We start from the raw sequence: 16,686 nt of genomic DNA, 5'->3' as shown, positions 1-16,686 counted from the left end.
TTTATAGGGTAAAATATGCGATTTTGGGTGTTTTTGACTGCCAGCCATTGAGCATGGAAATATTTTTTTGAGGCAATCAAAAGGTGATTTGGCCAATTAACATCTAAATTAACGACTCATGTAAAATGTTTCGTTTTACCAAATCGAATTTGATAGTTTTAAGCGATTTATGATAGGTACGATATTTCCCATACAATTCACCTTCCAAAAGTTGCATGCAAGTTTACATACAGTGATAGACATCGTTTAGCCGAGGCTAAAAAAATTTCAAAAAAGTGCCAGGAAACTCATACAAAAGATTTTATGATAAAACTTTTTTATCGTAGTGATAGTATATCTAGTACTGTTTTATATAAATGTGATACATCACACTTACATATACACTGAAACAAAAACGAGGGTAAAAACCCTCCAAATGTCATTTTTTGCCTAGACATTCGTTTAGCCGAATTGTACAATTTTTAGAATTCCATAATAAAAAACTATCAAATTTCGAAAAATATTCAACAAAGTCATTTTGTATGGTGATCTGCATTATTGATCGACTTGTAAATCATGAATTAGATCGTTTTTGGAAGTGTTGCCATATTAATTTTGCATGCATCTCATATAAATGTGTCATAATATTTTAAATGTTTCTCAATTGAAATTTGATGTAGTTATTTTTATCGGAAGTGTTTCAAAAGAATCTAATGAAAGTTTCATGACCAAAGCAGGTTGAAATTTTGCGAAAAACAACGTTTTTAACAGAAAAAAATAACACAAACCATCAAAAAATCACGTATTTAAGTATTGTTTTGACGAAATATGATGGTTTCACTTGAATAATTCACAGCGTTTACTACTATTACGTCTTCTAATAGCTCCCAATATCTTCTAGACTGTATTCTGGCTGAAATAATATACATTGGACGGCTCATATTTCGAGAAATGGCACCGAAAGTATTCAAATTTCTAGCATGAACTACTTGTTTCATAATTTAGACATTCTTTTCAAACAAATCATGTTACGTGGGCTTCGTGGCCGTGTGGTTAGCGGCGGCAGTCGTCTAGGCATATCGTAAGCCTCGCAGTGTGGGTTCGATTCCCGCTCCAGTCGGTGGAAACTTTTCGTCAAACGAAAAATTCATCACTGGGCCACTGGGTGTTCTGTGTCTCGTCCGTTGTCTAGTGTAAGTAATGTGTTCAGTCTGTGCGGCCTCTGGCTGAAGACTGTGTGAATTGTCTTTTCAAAAATGAATGTGGTTCACAACTAAGACTCATTAATAATGTATTTCTTCAGATTGAATGAAATAAGCCAATTATTTAACCAAATCTTGCATTTTTGTATGAGCATCTGCTTTTGAATAAACAGGGTACACAAAATCTGACACTTCTTGCAGTTCTTTCACTTTGCAGTCTTCTAACTCATTTGGTAATGGTAGTATCAAACAGGTATACTCCACAGGCATTAGGGCACGTCTTTATTTCAATGCAGAACTATTTATTTTAGCTTTTATCAATCCCATTTTAAAGTTTAACCAACCGAAAACCAATATACTTATTTTTTTCATGACATTTTATGCAATAATTTGAACATTTCTGACAATAATTCTGTGCCATATTTTCAAAACTGATAATCTAGCTTACGTTTGAGTGTTTACAGAAATCAGTTTTCTTAAATAAATTTGTTTATCGTCGCTTCTCCTTATCGAGACATTTTTTATAATATTTCTCTGAATTTCACAAATAAATAAACTTTTAAGGTCAAATATCTTGCTAACACGTCATAAACTAAATGCATTGGAGTATATTCTCGAAATATACTCACGAAATTGCAAAAAATCTATTGAAAACCAATTCTTCGATTACCTCGGCTAAACGAATGTCTAGGCAAAAAATGAAATTTGAAGGGTTTTTACCCTCGGTTTTGTTTCAGTGTATATGTAAGTTTAATGTATCACATTTTTATAAAACTGTACTAGATATACTATTACTACAATAAAAAAGTTTTATCATAAAATCTTTTGTATGAGTTTCCTGACACTTTTTTTGTTCTCGGCTAAACGAATGTCTATCACTGTACTAACATAAAATGTTTAAATCTATCAAATTTGATTTGTAAAAACGATTTTTTTTGCATGAGTCGTTAATTTAGATGTTAATTGATCAATTTACCTTTTGATTACTTAAAAAAAATATTTCCATGCTCAATGGCTGGCAGTCAAAAAAGCCCAAAATCGCATATTTTACCCTATAAATTGAAGTATAGCTCAAAATTTTGACGTGCTGGAGCAAATCTGATCCCAGATTCGGATTCAGCGGCCCAAAATCTGTCAGAGACACATAAGTTTGCTCTTGAGACAGACCAAAAGTTAATTTTTGTTACGGTGTGTATCCGGAGGAATCTCCAGAGAAACCTCTAGAAAGTCCCTGGAAGAAAATTTGGAGGATACTATGAAGAATTTGTGAAGGAGAAGAAATCCTTGGTGAAGTTTTTGGTGGAATTCTGAACGTTTGATTTTCTGAAGGATTTGCTGAAAGCACTTTTGAAGGAATTTTTCCTCAAAGAAGACTCGTACTTTCTTCTAAAAGAATTTATGGAAGAATTTCTGAGAAAATCCATGGGAACTTAAATTGAGGATTTTTTGAAGAACTCTGAATAAATTTTTTTTAAGGAACTTTGGAAGACTTTCTAGTTCCTGGAGCAATTTAAAAAAAAATCATCTCGCAATTTTGGAAGGAACTCAAGGAAGGTTTAATAAAGGAGTTAAATCAATTTCTGGGGTAATCTCTAAAAAAACACAGAAAAAAATCAAGAAGAAAACTATGGATTTTCAAAATTTATCCCTGGAAAAATTCCGAATGAAAATGGAAATTTCCGAACTCATTCCTGGCAGAATTTATTTAATTTGGTATGAGGAAGATGTTCGAACTCCAAAAATTGCGACCAGAATATCCAAGATGGCGGCTCCAAATTTAAAATGGCGTCTGTTTGATGGTGTTTAAGGCTCTAAAACCATGCAATATGGGTATATTTGGGTCTTTGTTGGTATGTCTGAAACATACGGAGAATGTATAATTAATTAGAAGGCACAGAATGTTGCTAATTGACAAATTGAGAGATGTATTAGTGAAAAAATCGCGTTCTGGTGGGATACGATTCTGGAGAAAATTGATGGAGGAATCTAGGAAAAATATTATCTTTTCGATACAGTGTTGCCAAACATGTTATTTTTCAATTTTAAAATTTAAAATCGATTTTTCGTTGAATGAGTATATTTTAATTTTAAAAATTTGGATTCCATCGTGTTTATCAGACATTTTAAAATCGAAAAAGCTTAACTCTTTTTGGCAGCAGCCTATTTATTGCACCCATAAACAAATAGAAACGCTCCATAGAAAATCAAAAAGCGCTCCATGAAGAATGAACATATGTTCTATGAAAATGTGCAATGTTACCCATATATAATTGAAAACGCTCCATACTTTATAAAAAATGTACCGGTAAAACATAAACAATTTTCATTAAAAGTGAACGACGATACAGTTACCAATACTACAACCTCCAATGTACCATAAAAGAACTATAAAAACCCCTAGACAATAACCATTAGAACACTTAGAATAGCTAGACAAAAAAGTATGTGATAGCAATCCGGTCATTTAAATTAACAGTTTGACGAAAAATCACAGATGCCGTAAGTTTAAACTCAAAAACAACGTAAAAAACTATATAATAATGTTATAACATACAATTTAGGGATAAGTTGACGTTTAGGACACAAACAATTTTGACGAACGATAAGACCCCCATGACAAAAAAACGTTAGCCCATTCTGTAAGTTACATCACAATTACAATCAACAAAAATAACACACTACACTTCCAGAATCCTCAGAAAAAGGACCAATAAAGGCCCGAAACGTCGGATCAGAATTAAAAAATCAACGTATTAGCTGGGCTTCCGACTGCATAAGCTGAAAACCATTTCAACATTGAATAGGCAAAAGGTTATTGCAACCATAACAAATTGCAATTGCTCCATAGAAATTCAAAAATCGTTCTATAAAGAATGAACATATGTTCCATGAAAATGTGCAATGTAACCCATAAATAATTGAAAACGTTCCATACTTTATTAAAAATGTACCGGTAAAACATTAAATTTTCTCATTAAAAGTGAAGTTTTGCACCAATGAATAATACTGAAATGCTCCATATTAAAATACAAATGCTCCATAGAAAAATGTAAATGCTCAATAAAAAATTAAAATTGTACCCATAGAAAATTGAATATTACTCCATAAAAAAATTAGATTGCACCATAAAAAATTGAAGTTGCACCATAGAAAATAGACAAATGCTCCATAAATATTATCAAACTGCACCACATAAAATACAATTTGCTCCATAAAAAATTCTCCACAACTTTGAACATTTGCACAACTAAAGCAGTGCAATGTAAATCAATTCAGCCCTGTCGAATTAAATTATGAGAATATGCTATCTATGGAGAATTTTCAATTTTTCATGGAGCAATTCATATTTTCTATGGTGCAGTTTGATAATACTTATGGAGCATTTGTCTATTTTCTATGGTGCAATTTCAATTTTTTATGGTGCAATTTGATTTTTCTATGGAGCAATATTCAATTTTCTATGGGTACAATTTTAATTTTTATGGAGCATTTGCATTTTTTTATGGATCATTTGTATTTTAATATGGAGCATTTCAGTATTATTCATTATTGCAAAACTTCACTTTTAATGAGAAAATTTAATGTTTTACCGGTACATTTTTAATAAAGTATGGAACGTTTTCAATTATTTATGGGTAACATTGCACATCTTCATGGAACATATGTTCATTCTTTATGGAGCACTTTTTGATTTTCTATGGAGCGTTTCTATTTGTTTATGGGTGCAATAAATAGGCTGCCCATTGAATATTACTCCATAGAAAAATTGGCTTCTTTAGCGATGTTGAGATAATACCATGTTCTGAATCTGCATGCAAAACTGAGCCGAAATCCAAATTTTCATGAATTTTGGTGCCCGGGAACCTATTTAAAAATCAGTTTGAAGTTTGTATGGGAGCAATTTGTCAAATCACCCCTCGTCGCATTTTGTACTGGGCGGAGCTGTCAAGCAGTTGCCCAGCAGCCTAAAAGTGATTTAAAAAAATACCTTTGTAATTAATTTTAGGTATCATAGTAGCTCAGAAAAAGGTGCTCTCTTGTATGAAATTAAAAAATCAATACATTATTCTAAATTAAAAAAAAAAACCAATTAAATTGCACCATAGAAAATGAATTTGCACCATAAAAAATAGGTGAACTCTCCATAACTATTATCAAACTGCACCATAGAAAATATGAATTGCTCCATGAAAAATAGAAAATCCTCCACAGATAGCATATTCTCATAATTTAATTCGACAGGGCTGAATTGCTTCACATTGCACTGCTTCAGTGGTGCAAATGTTTAAAGTTATGGAGCATTTTCATTTTTTATGGAGCAAATTGTATTTTATGTGGGGCAGTTTGATTATACTTATGGATCATTTGTCTAATTTCTATGGAGCAATTTCAATTTTTTTATGGTGCAGTTTAATTTTTTTATGGAGCAATATTTAATTTTCTATAGGTAAAATTTTAATTTTTTATGGAGCATTTGCATTTTTCTATGGAGCATTTGTATTTTATTATGGAGCATTTCAGTATTATTTATTGGTGCAAAATTTCACTCTTAATGAGAAAATTTTATGTTTTATCGGTACATTTTTTATAAAGTATGGAACGTTTTCAATTATTTATGGGTAACATTGCACATTTTCATGGAACATGTGCTCATTCTTTATGGAGCGCTTTTTGATTTTCTATGGAGCATTTGCAATTTGTTATGGTTGCAATAACCTTTTGCCCTTTTTGGCTGTTTCAGAGATACAGCGTTTTTAAGCTTGAAAACCTTTTTTCTCTAATATATAAAATAAGTCCAATTTACAAGTTTCGCTAAGAAAAAATTATTCGATGCAATTTAACGGTGATTTGGGCTGATCTAGACCAAGGAGAATAGAAAACTATATAATAATAATAATATGACAGTGTTGCCAGTTTATCAATTATGAATTTATTAGAATGGATAACAATAAATTGTTATCCACCAAAATTTGGATTTTTTCTTCCTTCAAATATTCCAACAAAATTTGATCAAAATCCGTGATGGTTGATAACACGTTTCCACATTTTCTCGGTCACTTCATATGGAATGACCCATAAGCAGATGAATAATGTTGAACTCCTAATACAATCGCCCTCTGCCAATAGTCTCACAATGTTGCGTATTTCCTTACCTTCTCCTAACTGATTTGGCAACCCTGATCGCGCAAGTGTCATCTTCCATTTGCGAGGCCTCCCTCTAATCTTCTTTGTCCTACACGTTCTGGGTCCGGCAATCCCTCATGTTTCAGTTCAGAAGGAAACGAAAAAAAAACCGGGCCCATGCATAGAGATGACAACCACAATCCGTAATCATCCATCGGGATTGCACGTCGAGTGGTTAGATGCTGTCCTCCATACCAATATGCCAGTCAGTGGTCCCACCTCGGCACTGAAGGCTTAGGTCCCCACGTTCACCGGTATTCATTGCTGGCTGCTGCTGCTGTGAATACATCTCCAATGATATATGTGTGTGCCACCCACTCCCGTCCGTCCGTAGGCACATGCGACAATAATGGTCGAATGTGTGGCTTTTCATTTTCTACTCGGGGAGCTTAGATCCGCACTGGAATTCCGGTATAGGAACCTTTAGTGCGATGCGATAGACAAAAGCACACACGAACGGAAGAATCGAACGTCACAATCCAGTCTGGCGCATTATTATCGATGCATACGTTTCCGAGCGGCTGCCAAAGAAGTTCTTGGAAACGTGCTTGATTGAATAAAAGTGAGATTTTCATACGATGGGAGAGGTTTTTTTTTTACTCGGTTCTAGGCTGCAATGTGGTACGGCACCACTGGGTGACAGCTATTACGAATGACAAATTATTGTGGCCATCTCTCCAAGATGAGCCACTCTTTTGGACCACACATCTCCTGACTAAGCACATTCCCTCGATTGGAAATGGAAGAGAGTTTTTTGCGATTATTGTGCGGATTCATGCACGTATTTATCTATTTGTTTAATATCACGTATGAGATAAGACATAATCCACAATAGTACTGCCTATGATCGTATAGTTGTCCCATATGAATAGGAAACCCAGCAAAGATAGGACTGATATGCGATCATGGGCAGAGTACGTCACAATACTCGGTTTGTGGCTCCACCGTCCGTCCATCGTGCTTGTTGAGTTCCACGCCATTCTGTACTAACCGTATCTGTGGCGAAAACCAATTTTGCAGGGTTACTATTCGGCATACTTGCAACATACCCTGCCCAACGTATCCTTCCGGCGTTGGCTACCTTCTGGATGCTGGAATCCCCGTAGAGAGTTTCTAGTATTGAAAAATCTGCTCCGTTGTCGACCGGCCGTCGACTCATTCGTTAAAGGTGGTAGACAACGGTGTTCGCTACGGATCCAGTTGATACGAAAGCGCAGTGACCCTACACCATTCAAGTTAGGCCCGTGCACAAAAAGGGAGGAGTTTTCCAAATTTTTGCAAAGGGTAGAGAAGCGCCTAGTGTAAAGAACATCGGTAATGATGGAAGAGTTTCAACCCCACAACCCCTCCCAAGTAACATTTTGATAGTTAATAGTCTTGTAGAGGTTTTAATAACCGTTATAAAACCGAAAACCTTTTGACTGATTGGCATGTGTCAGATGAGGAGTCTCCACTTTTGAGTGTTCCTTCGCAAAATTTGCGTATTCAGACGTCCCTGCTCAACGAACTAGGGAACCTGTACTAATTGGTTGCGACCACATTTTGTGGACAACTCGCTTCCATTGCTACTCCAAGAGAGTTTCATTGTGGTTTTGTACCTACAACGCCCTCCATTGTAGTATACCACAGCTATTGCTTTGAAAGAAGCTTGTCCTCTGCGGTCTGTGCGGACTGCAAGAGGTATTCCTGAATGGAACTCTGATCTGTTCAAGTTCAATATATCTTCGAATAAATCATTCTTTTGTATAGTTACAAATCTCTAGTTTCCGCCTGAGAATTATAGCTATATAATCGACTTAGTGGGCCCTAAAAAGCTCTGCTTAATTCAAATCTCCAGGAGGAAATGGGGTTTTGTCCTATTTTTCTCCAGAGGGGTTTGAGTATTTCAAACATGTGTTGAACTCTTGTAGTTTTCTATGGGGTATTTTCATGGCGTGAAATTACTCCACAGTGTTATCCCGAAAGGGTGCGTGCGTTGTGTAAAGATGGAATGAGTTTCAGATTTATCTGGTTACCTCGTTCTTTCTGAAATTCTTGAGACGCATTGTCGATTATCACATCTGTGATGTTCGTCTGGCTGACATGCCTATTCATGTGAACTCACATGCCTCCCAATTTGGGATGTCCACATTGGCTCTTTTACACAAAGTTGTATATATTCTCAAGGAAGTACTCGCTTAAACGCAGATTTTGCTTGGGTTATTTCTTGAATATTGAGGATGCTTTCGATGCCGTGCCTTTCAATGTCACATTGAAAGTCGCGTGACGTCACAAGCTACCTCCAATGAGTTATAGGCTCTCTCTACGTTTATGCGTTTTACAGTGTCCTTTTCGGGGCACTTATTAAACCCGTTGTGGTATGGGCTATGAGCTCTCGTTGCGCTTATGCGTTCATTCCCTTTTCTAGGGTACCCCTTCCTATTTCATCACCTTTCCCTTTCCTAATCCCATTCCATCCCTTGTCCCATTCTCCCTCAGGTAAATGATGAAATAGGCTTATATGTATGGCGATGGCACAAATGTCCCAAATGGAGGATAACGTGCCTCTGGAGCCGGCCTTCTGATACCTGATAGCACAAATAGAAAGAGAAAATCCTCCTCTTTCGATTAATGGATGTGAATGGCGTGAGATGAATGAAATACGACTCACAGCTCTGTGAGAAGGCATTGGTTGCAAAAGCAGTTACGCCCTTTTGAATTGTTGGTGCCGATTTCAGAGGCCCCTGTTCTTGTCTCAGCACATTTCGATTCGCGACAAGCAGCCGTTGCGGGATGCGTTCAGCTTGTGATAAAACCTTAGTAAATTCTTGAGAATGACACAGCAATTCCAATTCCTTTCACGTCGCTTCTTCCAGAATGGAATCAATTGAACATATGAAGGAAAACATTTCCAAAAAGTATTTTTCAGCATCTTTCGGGACATACTATGAATTTTATCGATGTCTTCAATAGGCCGCCATGGGAAATCGATCGATGCCGCATTGAAGGCCATCGTACGTCGATTCGGTTTAATAGCCCATTTTCTCTGTCTCGATGTGGGATGATCTGTATTCAACATATGGCACTTGAGGTTGGTTAGTGGGAAGGTTGGCTACCCGGCTGGTACCAGTAGGTACGGTACGAGGCTGACCGAGCAGAAGAAAATGGGAAAATGGAATATTAATAACCGTAAATCATTGCTAGACTTATCTTCTTCTTCTGTTTGGCTCTCTGATCGTCCACCCTGAACGATATTCGATGGCTGGGAAAAGGTCACACAGACTAGGTCGTCGTTTAATATGATTTTCCTAGAGTGGAACTAATCGATCTAATGGGGAAGCCGATTCGAAGAAAACGAACCCCAACACGTTGCGTCAATTTTATGGCACACTTCTAGAGAGTGCCTTTTCTGAAATTTCTCGTGTGTGTATGTAATGAAATATTAATTTGTGGATGAGATGAAGGTGGAATCCTTTAAATCTGACTTACTTATTGTGAAACACAAATCATTGATTTTTTTATTGTAAAAAAAACACAGCATCGTTATCTTTAAATTGAAATTAATCCATTCTTTCTTGTCTTTCTTCTCTCTTCCTCGAACGTAATTAAATGGCAAACATCACCTTGGGGATACACGAACCTGCGAATCCTGGAAATGACATCCCTCTGCTGGTTCTGCTGCTGTTGCTGTTTTTGCTCGCTCGTGCAAATGCATGAATGAAATTGGAATAACAAACGAATTGCACGCAACAAAAAAAAAACGTTCCCCATCCATCTTGGGACTGCTCATTTTTTTTTTCTTGCTTTTCTTTGCACGACAGGAACCGCTACGGATGGAGTGATTTCTCTGACAGCTTTCTGTTCACGACGTCAAACACAGGTAAGTGTGGGCGATGTTGACCTAGTGGGAGGGGGAATGTTTTCCATCAGGTATGGAATATTATAGGTTTTGAAAAAAGAGAAAGAAGGATATAGTTGGGTGGCACAAATGTAAATGAAAAGATCTGTAGTTAAAGAAAGCTAATTGTGGAGCAGATTCTCTGTAACACAAATTATGGTGTAAACTAAAGAATTATTTGGTGACTGTTGACCTTCCGTCACAGGAGACAACTCCAACAAGGAATGGTAGATTCCGATAATTTTAGCATTGTTTGCTTCATTATTTGTCAACAGATCGACGGGGTTTTTGACGATTTAAGGCTTACACTAGTACATTTTTTCTTTCTGGATACGACTGAGGTTATGTACTGTTACGGTTTAGCTTCGCAGTCTTAAGGGGAATGGAAAACACTAGTTTTGATTATTCCCGAAGTTTCGGTCCGTTTGGGACCTTTTTCAAGGGTTCAATCTTTAAGCAAAACTATTTTTGACCAGTAAACCTTAAAGATTGAACCCTTGAAAAAGGTCCCAAACGGACCGAAACGTCGGGAATAAACAAAACTAGTGTTTTCCATTCTCCTTAAGACTGCGAAGCCAAACCGTAACAGCACTAGTACGTTTAGTTTATAGGACGAGGTAAAGTGGGTAGTATAAGGAACCAATAATCAAAATACCGTCACTGATTTCCACGCGGAAGTTGATCAACTAGAAGCCTTTTGGGGACTGGCATGATCGACTTCGGCAGAGATGCCAGATGATTTTCTGTATCACTCATCCAAAAATCTGTATCCCATACAAAATTTGGGTGGGAAATCTGTATCCCATACAAATAGAAAATCTGTATTTCATACAAACGCTATCTGTACCTATGCTCAGAAATCTGTACAATACAGATAAATTTGTATATATGGCATCCCTGGACTCCGGTGGCAGTCATGTGTGAATACAGCGAAACAAGACATCTTCCCAGAGCTTACGATAAGCGGTCTGGCCATCCTGGAACCAGAAGCTCACGCAGCTAGTCCTACACCATCCACAGCAGTTCAGAGGACGCAACACTTAGCTTTAACCACTGGTAACTTTATATGACGGCATGGTCAGGTCGATTTATGCATCCACTACGTGAATGCATAGAGAGAAACAGAACGAGGAGGTCTTTAAAAAAAGAATTCATTTTATCGGGTAGTCTGCATTCGGGTGCTGCATTCACCGTACACCGATGATTATAAAGCTAATAACCCTCTGCCTGCAGGGGAACATAAATGAATTTCACAGCAACCTAATCAATCTCGAGGTTCTCATTAGCGATGCCATCCATACAGATTGCGTTTTGTATGAAATACAGACTTTGAGCCTAGAAAGGTTGTTATTTTTGTAAATGGGTTACAGATATTTGAAAGTTCTAAGCCAGTTTCGAGTTTCTGGATCTGGGTACAGCTACTTACAGATCTTAGAGACCCGTCTAAAAGCTATACACAAGATTTTCGTTGACATCGTCAACGTGCGTCCAGGAGGCTGCTAAACAAATATCAACAAAAGATCGTTAGTATAGCCTGCGGTGTTCTGGAACTACGGGAGGCTCTGGAGAACTTGAACTACCATTATCATTAGACCTAACTGAAGAGTTGTTGTGTCGAAATGCTTTTGAGATGCCATTTTGAACGGTAGTGCAGCTGTATCTGGCAACAATTGGGCTTCCTCCATGGTTGATGCCACAGCAGTTAATCTCTGCAAGTGTACCGGTCTTTGAATACGCAGATGATACGTAACTATTCACTACACAAGGTAAAATCTGCTCCTAACATCGCTTATGTGAACACTCTTCGGCACTCAACAGACAAGATTGGCAGCAAGAAAAAAAAACAGAAAATATAGCAGCCTCTATTGCCAAATTCAGGAATCTAACGGATAGCGCTCTTCGCGCAGCCATCAGTGCAGACAAGACATGGAACTCACTCGCGAATCGACTCAATGAATCGATTCGCGAAACCGAGTGAGTGAGCCATGATTCTTTTCAAAAGAGTTACACACTAAACGCTTTCAGCAATATTTTGCTGAATTTTGCCGAGCTGAAGGGTCCAGCAAATTTTTTTGCTGAACTTTCAGCAAAATTTGTTGAATTTCAGCAAAACGTTACTGGCGATCAGCAGAGTTTACTGAAATTCAGCAAAATTTTGCTAAAGCCTACAGCTCGGAAAAATTCAGCAAAATTTTGCTGAAACCCTCAATCGATTTTTAGTGTGTACGAATTGCCAAAAAGAGTTAGCCTGATTACACACTTAATGATCATTTGACGCAGAGCATAACAATCTTTTCAAATTGATGAATTTTCTTCATTCTTATACTGAGTGGCCCACTCGCACCAGTAGAATGAACGAAAATCAGTGTATTCTGCATTTTACTACGTTATGCTCAGACGTCTGTACATACCGTTGCATAACGGATTTTCTCGAAAACTGGTCAAAATTCTACGGCTCACATTGAAAAACGAAATTTTTCTTTGAATCCCGAAAATGAGTTACTGAATCGATCAAAAGCGTCGATTCACTCTCAAAATTGAATCAGTTTTCCCATCTCTACATCAGTGTAGTGATGTAGTAGAAAATCCCTGTTTACGGAGTACAGTTGGCAGTTTGGATTCCATGCATTTGAATCATGGAAATTATGTATCCATGCCAACCAACACAATGTTGCTGTTGCCAGGAACTGGAGTCAAAGTATTTGCATCGATGGGATCTTCCAAGGGATCTACGCTGTCAATCGATCTCAGCAGACAGTCCCAGTGTCTTCAAGCTGCACCGCTCAATTACTTTCCAGCAGAAGGACACTGATCTGAGTTTCGACTGCTTTGACTCAAGTTATTCATGCTGACTACTGCAACATTGCATAATAGGAGAAAATAGGTATAAAACGCGAATTATTTCAATTTCTCTGCTCGAAATGGATAGATTCGAATGAATTTTTGACAGAAGCTGCAAAAATCCCTACAGTTTCAGATAAGGAGGGTGTCATTCACCACACGATGCTGGAAATCATTGTATCGCGTTCGTTTTACCCCACTCTATCTCTTTTCCACCTTTTTGGAAGAATCCTGGAGTGCAAATTTAATTATTCATTTAATACGTTTTTGAAGTTTTTACCGTAGTGTCGAATGGAGCTGGTTTGGCTCACCGCACTGTCACTGTCAGCTGTCACATGCATTTCCGCCTGAATTAATAAGCGCAGGACCAACCTTATGTCAACATGCCGATACTTTGGAAGTTTTTACACAAATAAGAGCAAACGCCAGTCGGGAATAGATGAGGATTTTCACAAAAAGGTGTAAGAGAGAGCGGGGTAAAACTAGCACTGATTTCCAGCATCGTGCGGCTCTTATCTGAACCTATAGAGATTTTTGCATTTCGTGTCGAAAATACATTCGAACCCATTCACTCCGAGCAGAGATATAGAATTTATTCGCGTTTTATAGCTATTTTTCCATTGTGCATCGCTTTAGTAGACATTGGGATAATTACCCTGTTACAGCTTCTCGTACTGTTTTATTTGTAAACTTGTATAACTACGGATGTCATGTACTCAAACGCTAACTCACTAATTCAGTCACTGATTCACTCATTTGCTCACAAATTTAGTTACCAATTAACAGGCTTACTAATTCACCAACTCTATAACTCACTCATCTACACGTTCACTCACTCTTCTTCTTCTTCTTCTTCTTCTTCTTGGCGTAACATCCTCACTGGGACAAAGCCTGCTTCTCAGCTTAGTGTTCTATGAGCACTTCCACAGTTATTAACTGAGAGCTTCCTCTGCCAGTGACCATTTTGCATGTGTATATCGTGTGGCAGGCACGAAGATACTCTATGCCCAAGGAAGTCAAGGAAATTTCCTTTACGAAAAGATCCTGGACCGACCGGGAATCGAACCCGTCACCCTCAGCATGGTCATGCTGAATACCCGTGCGTTTACCGCCTCGGCTATATGGGCCCACGTTCACTCACTCATTTATCGTTTAACTTAACTCACTACGCGACTCGTTACATCACACACTTACTCAATAACGGTCTCATTTAGTAGCAGCCTCTCTAAGAGCATCGCCACGGGCGTCCCTATCTAGGTCCCTATCCCTACTTCCGGGCCCTGAATAGGGACCCATGTTCACACCGGTGGTATCTAAACGGGAATGAAAAATAAGGACGCGACATGGGATTACCGATGGGTTTCCACATTTGGGGACCCACTCGAATCTTGCACTGAGTTGCTGTTCCGATGGTTTGTGTGACGTCACTTTCTTTATTTATATTTTGCGGTGAAGTGAGCTGAGCAGTGGTGTGGAAAATGAACAGAAGTGGATAAATAAGGCAAGAGGTGAATATTGATGTAGGGTAACGAACCACTTGGGCAGCGGCCGGTATTTTGGGCACTCTTCGCTATAACTAGTCAATTCCAAACCAATTGACTTGAAATTTTGTACACGGCTAGATAATATACGTATCTGATCGCGTTCCAAAAATTGTGTCAATTGCTTCAGAATTGGCTTCTTTAGCGGTGTTGAGATAATTCCATATTCTGAATCTGCATGCGAAACTGAGCCGAAATCCAAATTTTCATGAATTTTGGTGCCCGGGAACCTATTTAAAAATCAATTTGAAGTTTGTATGGGAGCGATTTGTCAAATCACCTCTCGTCGCATTTTGTACTGGATAGAGCTGCCAAACAGTTACTCAGCTGTCAAAAGGTGATTTCAAAAAATCTCTTTGAAATTGATTTTAGGTACCAAAATAAAGTTCTAAAAATCTGAAAAAATCATAGTGGCTCAGAAAAAGGTGCTCTTTCGTATAAAATAAAAAAAATCGATACATTTTTCTTAATTTAAAAGCCCAATTGGCTGAGTATAGCAGAAAAGTGCCCAAACTAGGACCCCTGCCGAGATGGTTCCACTTCCCTACTTTGTCTTACGTGACTAGATGTTTTCCAGAACCCTATCACAAACAAACAGACGCAGTACTAAAAATTCCCACGTATACCGATTCACGTTTATTTAAAAATTTCATAGTTGGCCAACTGCCCATCTGTGGCGTTCGCAGCGTTTTTGTTCAAGTTTTACATTCGCTCACTATTGTCACCTAGCTTATGATTGGCCACTCTATTGGCCAAACTCAGTCCTTTTAGATTGGGCTATGACTATGACTTTGAATAGCAAACGTATCACTTGAAAAAAAAACTGCTATTAAAATCATCGTCATGTAAACATAATCCCCAATGCCAAACACGCCGTCTGTGGACAATTTGCAAACTACAGAATATTTGGTTTAAATTTTCTTTAAAAAATAAAACGATAAGAGATGACTAGAGGGATACCGGAGACGTCTGCTTGTCTGTGACGAAGTGTTAGAAGTGTTACGTGTGCTTGTCTGTGACCCTTTATGCCATTTTATGCAGGATTCGTCAAAAGTTTGGATATATTTAATGTTTAAGTTTGTACTACGTCTGATAAAAAGTAAGGACCACTTTTAGCAACGCACGGTGGAAAATCAATATGTTTTTGAAGTCCCTAAACCCAAAATAGAAACCACTGGTGGGGAGGTGGGGTGCTATCCTAAAATAGCACCCGAAAAGGAGTGGTATAATAGGGATAGCGATGAGAACTCCCGTGGCGATGCTCTAACACACCAATTCACCAACTCACTAAATTATTAGCTACCCGAGCAAAGGAGAATATCAAATTAATAGCTACGAAATCACACAACCTGTTTTTATATCTTGTTTTGTTATTATTTAATTATCAAGGCCAGAGATGGCATTTCACCGTAGCGATTCACTGCGGCGTCAGTTTATCGACCACACTGGGGATAGGAACATTTTTCACCGCACCAAGAAGCCAGTTTCTCTTGTTTTGGGTGGTGGGTAGACCAAGCGCTAGTGCGTGCTGTTGCTCGTTCGCCTTGGATCGAGTGTGGCTCACTCTTTCGCGCGCATCGCTCTCCGGCGCTCTCCCGTGTTTTCACCCAGCAGTCACCGAATCATCACCATGATGTCGCCGGGGCGAGAACTCTCCGGTGTTTCACCGCAGCGCGCACTCTGGCGCAAAAACCTCACTGGAGCGCGCGCCCGGGTGATTTTTTACACTTTCACCGGAGAGAATTTTAAATCGCTCTCGCCGCACTGTTGTGTGGCCTACACGGTTACAGAAGTTACACAGATTTGTGTACTACTAGATCAGCCTCACCGCTGTGTCAAATGTACACAGATACTTTTCCGGCTCCAGCGCTGGCATGAAAACAAAATTAACAATTATTTTTGCATTGATCGATTCCTGATAATGCATGTCATCGTTCAGAGAAAATTAGTTACGAACTTTGCTCCCATACCAGCGCTAGAGCCAGAAAAGTGACTGTGTACATTTGACACAGGGGTGGAGGCTGATCTAGTAGTACACAAATCTGTGTACATTGTACACAAG

General features: G+C 38.3%; 1 protein-coding gene across 3 annotated transcripts in view; it reads left to right on the top strand.

The window, feature by feature from the left end:
- LOC109398757 (neural cell adhesion molecule 2) overlaps positions 1-16,686 on the top strand; it is a 642,607-nt gene that overhangs the window by 617,794 nt on the left and 8,127 nt on the right. For all 3 annotated transcript variants that reach the window (XM_029870566.2, XM_029870573.2, XM_062859062.1), the window contains one exon: positions 10,166-10,224. In XM_029870566.2, coding sequence (XP_029726426.1) covers positions 10,166-10,224 — 59 coding nt within the window. The remainder of the gene's footprint in view (positions 1-10,165; positions 10,225-16,686) is intronic.

This window comes from Aedes albopictus, chromosome 3, assembly GCF_035046485.1.
Source record: "Aedes albopictus strain Foshan chromosome 3, AalbF5, whole genome shotgun sequence".
NCBI lineage: Eukaryota > Metazoa > Arthropoda > Insecta > Diptera > Culicidae > Aedes > Aedes albopictus.
This window is presented reverse-complemented; position numbering and strand designations above follow the sequence as displayed.